General features: G+C 51.3%; 1 protein-coding gene across 1 annotated transcript in view; it reads right to left on the bottom strand.

The window, feature by feature from the left end:
* The window catches only part of DGAT2 (diacylglycerol O-acyltransferase 2), a 20,691-nt gene extending 9,712 nt beyond the window's left edge, over positions 1-10,979 (bottom strand). The window contains exons 1-4 of the mRNA XM_027699801.1: positions 10,863-10,979; positions 4,788-4,907; positions 3,897-4,004; positions 3,034-3,104 (exon numbers count right to left, since the gene is read on the bottom strand). Of these exons, the coding sequence (XP_027555602.1) occupies positions 3,034-3,104; positions 3,897-4,004; positions 4,788-4,907; positions 10,863-10,902 (339 nt within the window). The 5' untranslated portion in view covers positions 10,903-10,979. The remainder of the gene's footprint in view (positions 1-3,033; positions 3,105-3,896; positions 4,005-4,787; positions 4,908-10,862) is intronic.
* Positions 10,980-11,341: the final 362 nt, after the last annotated feature.

Here is an 11,341-nt window from a genome sequence, read left to right on the forward strand (position 1 = left end):
ATAAAAAACAAAAATAAAAAACAAAAATAAAAAACAAAAATAAAAAAACAAAAATAAAAAACAAAAATAAAAAACAAAAATAAAAAACAAAAATAAAAAACAAAAATAAAAAAGAAAAATAAAAAAGAAAAATAAAAATGAAAAATAAAAATGAAAAATAAAAATGAAAAATAAAAATGAAAAATAAAAATAAATAAATAAAAATAAAAATAAATAAAAATAAAAAAAAATAAAAATAAAAAAAATAAAAAAAAATGAAAATAAAAATAAATGAAAATAAAAATAAATGAAATTTGCCAATTTTATTTGTAGGAACAGGACAAGGAAGTGGCACATTCAGGAGTGAAGAAAGGGGCTGCAAAGCCACTGCTGCTCAGAGCCAGGAGCCAAGGAGGAGGGTGACAACCAGTGCTCTGGGTGGGAGCTGAGCAGCACAGTGACCACGGGAGCCTGCAGAGAACCAGAGCCCGCCCTGCAGCATCCAAGCAGCAGCTCTAGTGAGCACTGAGCTTGCAAAACAGCCCAACAATTGCAACGGGCTGCATCACACCCAGCAGTGCTCTGGAATGAATTATCTCACCTTCCCAGCAGGGCAGGCCAGCACCTGAAGACCCCTCCAGGCTCCCAGTGTTATAAACTACATCACACAGAATCCCAGACTGCACTGGCTTGGAAGGGACCTTAAAGCTCATCTTGTTCCAAAACCCCCAGCCATGGGCAGGGACACCTTCCACCAGCCCAGGTTAGGACACAGCAACCAAATCCTTCCATCTCCATCCCATAACTCGTGTACAACAACTGAGGAGGAGCTTTGCCAGGCAGCCAGCCAAGCCACAGAGTACAGACAAACACTGAGGGGAAAAAAGGACACTTTCTGCAGCAGATCCTGCTCTGGCCAGCTGCCTGCTCTCCCTGCACACACCTGAAGTGCTCACAGCCCTACAAAGGGGGGACAAAGGTGTGCAGCCCTGCCAGCTGAAGTGCTGTTGATAAGCAGCAGCTCTGCTCACACGCCCAGGTGGCTTCTTTTACCCAAAAAAAAACCCTTTAGATGGGGGCACCCCCAGCATGGCATCTTCACACCAGCAGGATGTGCTGGGACCTGGCTGCTCCAGCCCAGCACTACTCACACCTGCAGAGCTTGGCCCTCACCCTCAGCTCCAGGATATCTCCCTGGAACCTTCCTCAGCTCCTCCTGCACCGCTCGGCTTAAAGCAGTATTTGCAAGCCCAGCCACTAATAAGCAGCAGACAAACCTAAGCCTCTAGTGCCCCAAAATAGCTCATTGCTGTCAGAGCAGCTGCCTGGAGCCCCAGAGAACGTGGCCAACCCCTGCTCGTGCTGAGTAACTGAGCCAGACCCAGGCTGCTTTCCCAATCCCCCTGGTGTTACAAAACATGGCCTGGTATCTCCAGGTCCAGGTCCAAGAGTCCTGCTGGTGTCTCAGACTCAGGTGAGAGCAGCCCAGTCAGCACAAACAGCAGAGCAGAGCCTGATTCCCACACAGCAAGCCAAGGAGGAAGAAATCCTTCCCTGAGAGGGTGGGGAGGCCCTGGTACAGGGTGCCCAGAGAAGCTGCCCCATATCCCTGGAAGTGTCCAAGGCCAGGTTGGACGGGGCTTGGAGCAACCTGGGCTGGTGGAAGGTGTCCCTGCCCGTGGCAGGGGGTGGAACAAGATGCTCTTTAAGGCCCTTTCCAACCCAAACTCTGCCCTGTGATTCCTGCAGCAGCTCTGGACAGCCCTGCAGCCACCAGCAGTGCCCCCAGAGCAGGGGCAGGAGCCACCCCCAGCTGCCAGCCCTCATGTTCTGCCCTCTGCATAAACCTTGCTCAACTCCACCCCTCAGAGACAAAGGAATTACAGCCACAGGGGGTGCTCACAGATGGACTGTGAAAACCAGCAGGTATTGACCTAAAAACCAGCTGAGAAGTCCAGTTTATCTGCCCCATCTCCTCTCCAAACCTACTTAACCAGCACAACTGTTTGACAGACCTTTAACACCCACGGTGGCTCTGACCTGCAGGGCTTGTGCAGTTTCCATGAAGACAGGGATAAACACACCCTCAAAGGAATGGGGAAACAACAGAGCAGCCCTACTGGTGACCCTGGGGAATCGAGTCCCAAGGAAAAACCAAGCCTGTTTTATTCCTCAGCAGGGATTTCTGGTGCTGGGAGACACATTGGAGACCATCTCCAGCAGCAGAGCACACTCAGCCCTCCCTCAGCCAGGAGACCCAGGCTGTGCAGGCAAAAGTGAATTTTCCACGCACACTTGCCAAGAATTACCTGTTAACAACAGCAAGTTTCATGGTGGACTTGGCAGCCCTGGGTTCATGGTTGGACTCGCTCTTAGAGGTCTTTTCCAACCCAAATGATCCCATGTTTCTAAGAGCACAACAAGAGGTTTGTTCACCAGCAGCACGTTCAGGCACCCTGAGAGTTCAAGTGACTTTGCAAGGGAGAAATCCAGTGTAAGCTGCTTTGGCATCCTGCTGGAGTTGGATTCCCTGTTCCTTTCTGAGGCTGGACTATCTTGGGGCTAGGTGGCTCAGAAGCCATGGCAAGGTCCCTCCCTCACACTCAGGCTGAACAACCCTTGCCAGCAGCCTTTACATAATAGTCCTTTCAGCTGTGTGCCCTTCCAAAGGGATCGAGTTCCCTCCCAGCCCAATCTGCTCCTTTCCAAGCTCTTCAGCCAGTCCTGCAGCCCCAGAGCAGCCCTGTCCCTCTGCCTGAACATACCTGAACCAGCAGGAAAAACACAGACACGTGGGGAGCAAGGTACAGGGCTGGAGAACTGCAGCCCTTCCCACTGCTGGAAACCCCCCTTCCCCAAAGCAAAGAGACTCAGGAGCTGATCTCACTGCTCCCTGGGAATGGGGCTCCCAGCTATTATATGTGTATATAATGGATAAACACATCCCAGGGAAGCAGTGTAACTGGAAAAGAGACCAAAACTGAGCGGGATTATGAGGGGAACAGAGCCCAGGTTGCTCTAAATCCCAATGTACAGAGTTTAACTGCTACTTACTCTTATTGGAAAATAATCCCTGAAGTACCTCCATATAGCCCAGTTTCTCACCCACTGGGATCTTCTTCCCCCTGAAGAGAAAAAAAAACCAAACATGTTTTTAAAGCTCTTTCCACACAGTTGCCCACAGAAAAGCCCAGAGGACCCCAGAGGGTTTGCTGTCCCACCAGAGGAACCAACACTTTCATTCCTGCACCTTCCACTGAGATCAGGAGGAACCATCCATGCTCTGGAATTCAGGGTCCTTCCAGCTAATTAAGGCCTGACTGCAAAGCCAGGGTAGAACTTGGCTTGGCAATCAGTTGTTCTTGGGCAACAGACAATTCAAACCAGAAACACTCAGACTCATCCTTTGGGGAAGGCCAAGATCCTGGATGATCTCAGTCATCTGGAAGCAATGGGGAGCTGTGCTAATCTGGCTTTAAAGGGAGTTGCCATGAAAGCTTGTTGCCACTGCTGCTTCCCAGGCCTGGTTTCTACAAGGCTTTTTTCCTGAATTAAAGCCTTCTGCTCAATTTGCAGCAGCACTGACTCTGTAGAGGAGCCACATCACAACCTGATCCCTGCAGGAGCTGGGGAGCACAGCAAGGTCTGGAATCTTTATGGAGATCTTTCTGACCTGCAGAAAGAACCTGAGCCTTACAAATACATTGCTGAAAGCCAGCAGTGGCATGACATTAGTGAATGTAATCAGCATCAGTAAAACTGCTCGTGCCAAGGGCTGACATTTAAATGCTTTTTGTCAGTGATTCAGCCACTGAACACTCAGTCCCACTAAGAAGGGAAGTCACCCATCACAAGGAAGTGCTTCTTTGTCTAAATATGTGCACTTAAACAGCAAGGATCTGTTCTGCAATATTTACCTTTCTTTGGTGTGTTCCAGTCAAACACCAGCCAGGCTAAATACAGAACAGCGATGGCCCAGCAATCTGTGCACAGGATGTACATGAGGATTAAAGTGCAAGCAATACCTGCAGGGGTCCAGGGAAGACAAGAAAACAAGATTGCATCAGGTTTGGGTCTCCATTTACACCCCTTGCCTTTTGACCCCTCTGTGCTGCAGTCTCAGCCTGGTGTCACTAATCCTCAATCCAACTGGATTTAGCTAAAAACTCCTTACTAGCCATCTTCTTCTAGAGCTCTGGAGAACCCCAGCCTTCCCTTCAGGGTGTCTCCAGGTGTCTCTCTGTCATATTTCCAGCTGCTTCACCAGCCAACAACAAGACTTGATGCCTGCACTGAGCATCCTTCTGCAGTTTAATGATCAACAGCACAGCGGAGCAGAGCAGCCTGAGGTTCCACACAGCCCAGAGACAGTCTGTTCTGGGCTGACACAAACACTCCTTGCCCAGCTCTGGTGCCTCCTGGAAGGAGACCAAGCCAAAGGAAGGCTCTCCTGTTGCAGTCACTTGCATCAGTTACCAGTTGCTTCTGAGAACTCTCTGTGGATATTCCCACGAGTGACCCAGGTAAGAGATTTCCAACTGCTCCAGTCTGATTTGCAGGGCAGACACAGACATGAGCTGAACATCAATCGGTCTTTCCACAGTTCCTATGACTTTCTAGAGCCAGGTAAAGTCATTTGTTGCCAAAAACATCCCAGTATGTAGCTGTGGCTTACAATATCCACACCCCCCCACTGCAGCACACATCCAGGAATTAATGCTCATGTTAAAAGTTAACATTCTTGCACTAAAATTCTTCCAGAATTAAAGTAAAAATAGCTTTGCCTTAGGCCAAAAGGTATCACTTACCCATGATAAGGAAAGTCAGAACCCATTGCAGCACAGAGATGATCTGGAGCTGTTTCTCTACTTTGGATTTCGACAGCCAGAACAAATCCTGCAGAGCAGAAAGAATGTTCGATCCTGTGCCTGAGGGGGGAAAAAATTAAAGAAATAAAGTTACACGTGCACACTGAGCAAAGGGAACAATGTTTTCCTTTCAGATAGAATCATACAACGAAGGATCATCAAGTCCAGCTCATAAAATAGGAGGTCTTAGGTCAATGTGCTTTTAGAGCAAGGCTTGTTAAAGGCTAAGACTTCCCATGCTGGCAGGGGAAAGGTTGCCTCCTGCACACATCCAGCTCTTTTGGGAACACTGGAGAGGATAAATGGGGGTAACATCAGCTCCCACCTGAGCAGGGCTCTCTTCACTGGGCCACAGAAGCACAGAGGATGTTAACACACGTCCCTAACACACCCTCACCTCAGACTGCCAGTTCCTGGAAGTGGTGTGTGATAAGAGCAGAACCCGTGAGCTCACTGGAGATGAAGATCAGCTGCCTCCAACCACCAGGCTGTGGGGCTGAGCTGTGCCACCCACCCTCAGCAGCCCTGTTGCACAACTCCCACGGGCTGCTCCAGGAGAGATCTGTGCTCCAGCACAGCCCAGGAGATGGCTGAGCAACACCTCAGCCCACCACGCCGAGGATCCACAGCTCCAGGGGTCAGGAAAACTATCACAGCGTCCCCAGAGCAGTACATGGGGAAGGAAGGAGCTGAAAGCCACTGTTGGAAAAGCTCAAGGTATTCGAGGGGGGGAGAAAACCAAAAAACTGAAGTGAAAGACTTGCTTTCTATATGAGGAACCACCCACTGGTTTTTGCCAATGTGCTCAACAGCCTCCAGAAAGAAGCACTTGCAAGTGGGTTTCCCTTCCCTTCATTTCTTTATTTTAAAAGCACTACAATGACTGGCTAAAATGCAAATCAAGCTCCAACCAGGTTTGTTTACATGCTTCATTTTCTGTTTAAGGCTCGGCCTGTTATTAGAAGGAACGTGAAAGAAGCTGTTACAATGAATGGGTTCAGTCCTTGCTGGCATGACCCTGCCAGTGGTGATGCCACAGCCAGTGCTCACAGTCAGTCCAATGGAAGGGACTGATACCAGCTCTAGATAAAAGTAGGCAGAGGATTTTTGGTAGTTCCTACAGAGAAATGTTCACTGACACATCCTTTAAATAGTGAAGCATCTGTTTCACAGGAACAAGGGTCGATTTAGGTTAGATAAGGAGGGTGGTGGAACACTGGCACAGGTTCCCCAGAGAGGGGGCAGATGCCCCATCCCTGGGAAGCCACAGCAGAGGCTGCAGCCTAAATCCAGGGCCAGCCCACCCAGCTCAGACCCTTGGCTCTGCTCAGTCCCTGTTGAATGAACAACCCTGGTAATGGCTTGGCCATTAACCACTGCAAGCAGACCAAGATTTAGGCAAGGATGGATCACATCACCACAAACTGAGACCTGCAGCACTAATCCAGGATGAGGCACAGCCAGAGCTGAAGGCAGTTCTTTACAAGCTAACATGGTGCAGAATTAAGTCTGAGGACAACCAGATACAAGTTTAAAAGAAGCTTGTGGCAGTAGTGGTGTCACCAGCCATATGTTTGTGTCCTCAAAATAAGCCAGAAGTCTCAGAGATGACTTGTGACCCACAATAAAAGCCCAGCCCCCTGTAACTAGATCCTTCCAACACCTGCACTCGCACCACCAAAACATCTTTGGCTTGGTAAACCCAACCCTGCAGCCTCGGATCAGCCCAATCCCTCTCCTCTTCCCAAAGGGAACAACTGTTTACCCCTCCAGATGAGAATCTGGACTGCAGCATTCTCTGGATGCTTTAACACATGGTAGGCATTGCCAGCCCTGCAAATAGACAGTATTGGGTAGCACAAGTTCAACCTGTCAGCTTGTTTGCCCAACCACATCCAGCTTTTTGTGTCAGCTCCTCTGGACGCAGGGAAGGCAGACAGCTCTGAGCACCTGCCCCCGGACAAGTGGTGTCCTGGGTCAGTTATTTGCTGAAAGCAAAGACATCCTTCCCAGGGAACAAGATCCCCCACAGGAAAGCCCACAGTTACCATGGGCTGAGTAATATTAACATTTAATTCCCAGTTAAGGATGACGAGTCCAAGGGCAATGAAAAGGACTGTGGGGACGGGCAGAGTCACCTGCAGGTGGGTACCTTTGCACCAGACCTGCACACCCAGATGAACCCAGTGCATCAACCAGGCCAGGTACTGCTGACAGAGCAGAAGAGCTTGGACACCAACAGACACAAGAGGTTTCTTGGCACTCAGCTCCAGCAGAGTGACCCAACACTGACACTTGTGTTCTGGGCACTCAGAGAAAACCCTTCCTTTTGAGGGCCCACACCAAACACCCTTCACACATTAAAATCCCAGCAGAATCCAGGACCCCAGGGGTGGAAGCAAACAGGACTTCACACCCCGGGCACCAGAAAAAACCCCAGTTCCCAGCACTTAATTAAAACCCAGCTGGAGAAATTAACTGAGAGGAAGCACAAGCGTTACAGACAAGTTAAAAATACACTGAACACTTGTTAAAAGCCAAGCTTCATCTGCCACCTTTTCCAGACAATTAGCATGTTGATTCTTGGCCAGGAACTAAACTGCATCACACAGATTATTTAGAGGAAAACCAAGTTAAATCTGTCAAAGCATAAGGTGCAAATGGGCATTTTGAGCCACATATTTGTGGCTGAAATTGGAGGCATAACAAGCTAGATAAGATAAATACACCAAGAGCAGGACACTCAGGAGGACCCAGCCTCCCATGCTAGAGCAGAGTCCACACAGCAAGCTGCTACAGAGGGGACACCTGTAAAACCCCTTGAGCAACACAAGTTCTTCTGTGTCTTGGGTTTACCCAGATGCCCCAAGCACAAGCACATTCACTAGACTGGGAACAATTTCTTAGAAAAATAATAAATAACCAGAGTAGGGTGTAGCTATCCCGCCCTGTGCACAGCTTTGGACCAGTTTGCTCCTGTGCCAGGAAGCTCCTCAATAATCCCATGTTACCTGCAGGAAAGAGTGTCTACAACTGGAGATCAACAGCACCGTTAACAGGGACACGCAGCAACAACATTTATATCCTAATATTTGTATTAGGAAGGAGCTGGGGTTCCCCAGACCAAACAAACAAACCTGGTAGGGCATTTGCCTCAGGTTAGTTCCACATTTACTCACAGCACTGAACTTGGCCCTCAGCCTGCACACTCTCAGCTGTAGGGGGGTTAAAGGGACATCACCACGAAGCTCAGCTGCCCCAGAACAGCCAATACCTTCAGATTGAAGTCAGCAAGACTTCACAGCTCTGGACAGGAGCAGATGAACATCCTACTGCAGCTCGTGGGTGTGAGCAGAGCACACACCTCTCCCCAGAGGGGAGAAGGGCTCAGCAGGAGCATCATGTGCCAGGAGGAGACACCCCAGAGCAGAAGGGAGGTCTCTTAAACCTCAGGTGCAGCCTAAGACTAACTCCAAGAAAAGCTCAGCAAAGCCACCCTCCTCATCCCAAACTTCTGACGGACGGAGCAAGATCAGCAAAGGCACTTCAGCACAGGACAGGCACACTGGAATCCTCCCTCGGGAGAGGGGGATGAGACCTCCCTGCTGCTCTGCCAAACAGCTCCTGGATATCCCGTGGCCAAAGTGGGGCAGGATGAGGAGACAGCAACCCCTCCTGCCCAACCCGGGTGTGTCAGAGCATCATCTCGACCTGGGCGCTGGTCCAAGACCTGCTCTGATTTTTGCAATACCAGGTTGGTATCCAAAAAAAGCTCCCCTGAATACACACAAGGATGGAGAGAGAGGCAGATACCTGAACGTTGGTTTATTTTGTTTATTTGTTTATTTGGAGGCTTTTTGCTTGTTTTTAAACAGGGTCAGACTTAATTCAGCCAAAGTCACAGGCACCGGGGCAAAGCCACATGCCAGGGAAGCAGCAGGACTGAAGGGCAGGATGAGCCACTCAGACACTCACCCTACCTAAGTCAGCCCTCCACACAGGTGAGATATTTGGAAAAAATATTCAGGGAGGTGGGAGAAAAAAAATGCCTGGTGGGCTTGTTCCAAACATCCTCTGTAGTGGGGAAGTTATCCAACATGAGCCAGCAGGACATGAGGCCCCACAAACAAACCTCTGCACCTCTGCCAGCCTCTGATCTGCAGGGTCCCACATCACCAGCCCCAAAGGCCATCGAGTCAGGGCTCCACTTTGAAAAGCCAGGCTCTGAAGCTGGTCCCGTGCTTTGCTGCAGCCCCGGCAAGGGCTGTGCGGGTGGATGCTGCGGTCGCCAAGGCAACGCCTCCCGCCTCCCCGGGCCAGAAAACACGCGCAGAAACAAGTTAAAAAGCACAAATATCACTGCAAGACCCCCACGAGGCACCTCAGAGGAAAACTGACCCGAGGAGAGTTAAGGCAGCTTTCCATCGCTAATCGGGATTATCTAGAGATGAGGCCAATCACTGTCCCTAAACCACACTCCATTTTGAATAATGCACGTGTCCCAGATCCATCGTTAACATGCCAGTGCCAACAAGGTGGCCGCTGAGGTCCCAGGTCAGCCCTACATATTTTATAGGTCTCCTGAATTATTTATCCTCCGCGCTTGGCTCGCTGTTAAACCCTCAGTTTAACAGTTCAGGTGCTGCTAATTCAAGTGCCTTCTCTCAACTCAAAACATCGCTTGCCTCCTGCTAGTTGTGTAAGCGGGAGGAGTTATTTTAAGGAGCAGATATGAGCACAGGAAACACGGGCGGGTTTTCTCTCCGGTCGGTTCACAGCTGATCCTTCAGATCCATCTCTAGGATCCCTCTGGCAGACACGAGCACCAGCAGCTCTGCCCGCAGGACCCGGGGCGAAAGCAAGAGCTCAGGGGGTTAATTCGCCAGGTCCAAGTCCTTTCAGCCCTGCTAATGGTTTGCTTAATCAACGAGCCGTTTCACAGGTCTCTTCACCCCAGGAGGAATTAGCAGCGTGCTTTTTGAGGGCGGAAAGCCTTTCACCACGCAGCGATCACTCAAGGACCCTCCCCAAATCGCGGGGTAAATCGCTGTCCGAGCGCATTCTCATGCAAAGCCCCCGCTGTTTGCAAACCCTGATTTGCGTCCCTAGACAAGCACCTCTCGCAGGACGGGCACAAAGCTCTGTCCTGCCGAGTTTATTCCCGCAGGATCCTCCCAGCTGCCTTTACAAGCCGGCAAGGGAACCTGTGCTTCGGGATTTCCGAAGCCCTCACCCAACATGTCCCGGCGTGCAGGGAAGCGCCGGGTGTCCGCGGCAGCTCTGCCCACGATGGGTGTCAGCCGCTGACACCCTTCCCACTACTCTCACGAGTCGCTTACCAGCACCAAGAGCTGTAAAAAACCAACTCGGAGGGACTTCTCAGCACGAACATTGAGCCTTCAGCTCCCCGTTGTAAAGCAACAACGAACAGCAACGTGTTGCTTCTTTCCCCTCGCCTGTTGATGCAGGGGTGGGAACGCAGGATTACAAGACGGTTGGATTTGATAAATTTAAGAGGCCTCTTCCAACCTACGTGATTCTACGAAAATAAGGCTGCGACTGAGGTTTTACCAGCCATGCGGTGTTTATAGAGCCACTACACTTCTCTTCCTACCATCGCAGAAAGGGGGGGGGAAAGACTCGTTTATAAGCAAGTGGCTAATAAGCCACATTTTGCTAAGGGGCAAACTCGCAGAGCCCTTTCCAGCAGCCCCCGGAGTTCAGCCCGAGCCTCCGAGCTCGCTCAAAACACGAAACCTGCGCGGAGACCTGTAATCCTCAGCCCCAGGAAAGCCGCAGCCGCCTCCCCGCCATTGCACATCGCTCTTCCCCTTCCTCTTCCCCCTCAAACAACCGCTCCTGCCGCCCAAAATCCTAAGGGGGGGGGGGGGGGGCGCCACCCCAAAGGGGTTTCGGCACCGCTCCCACCGCAGCCCTTGGACACCGCGGGAACGCCGCGCCCGCCCCGCAGCATCCTCATCCTTATCCTCCTCCTCCTCCCGCCCAGCCTGGTACCTCGCAGCACCCCGGAGTAGGCGGCGATGATGGTCTTCATGGCGGAGGGGCGGTCAGGACCCGGGCACGGCCATGGGATGGAGAAGCGCCCCCGGCTCCGCTCCCCGGGGCAGCCGCGAGCGGGGGAAACCCCGGCGGCGCATCCCTTTATAGCCGGGAGGAGGAGGAGGAGGAGGAGGAGGAGGAGGAGGAGGAGGGCGGGGAGGGGCGGGCCCGGCAGCACCGCCCAGGTCCCTGAGCCCCGGAGAGGGGGTGGGAGCGAAGCCCTTGGCCCCGGGGATGCTGCGGGATGGGGATTTGGGAGCGGGGAGGACAAGTAAGGGGGGCTCCCCCATCCCCTCTGAACCCATCACAGAACGGTGTGGGGTGGAGGGGACACTAAAGATCATCTTATTCCAACTCCCTGCCGTGGGCAGGGACACCTTCCACTAGCCCAGGATGCTCCAACCTGGCCTGGGACACTCCCAGGGATGGGGCAG

The sequence above is a fragment of the Neopelma chrysocephalum genome, unplaced genomic scaffold (genome assembly GCF_003984885.1).
Source record: "Neopelma chrysocephalum unplaced genomic scaffold, ASM398488v2 Primary Assembly neopelma1_141, whole genome shotgun sequence".
In the NCBI taxonomy this organism is placed as follows: Eukaryota; Metazoa; Chordata; class Aves; order Passeriformes; family Pipridae; genus Neopelma; species Neopelma chrysocephalum.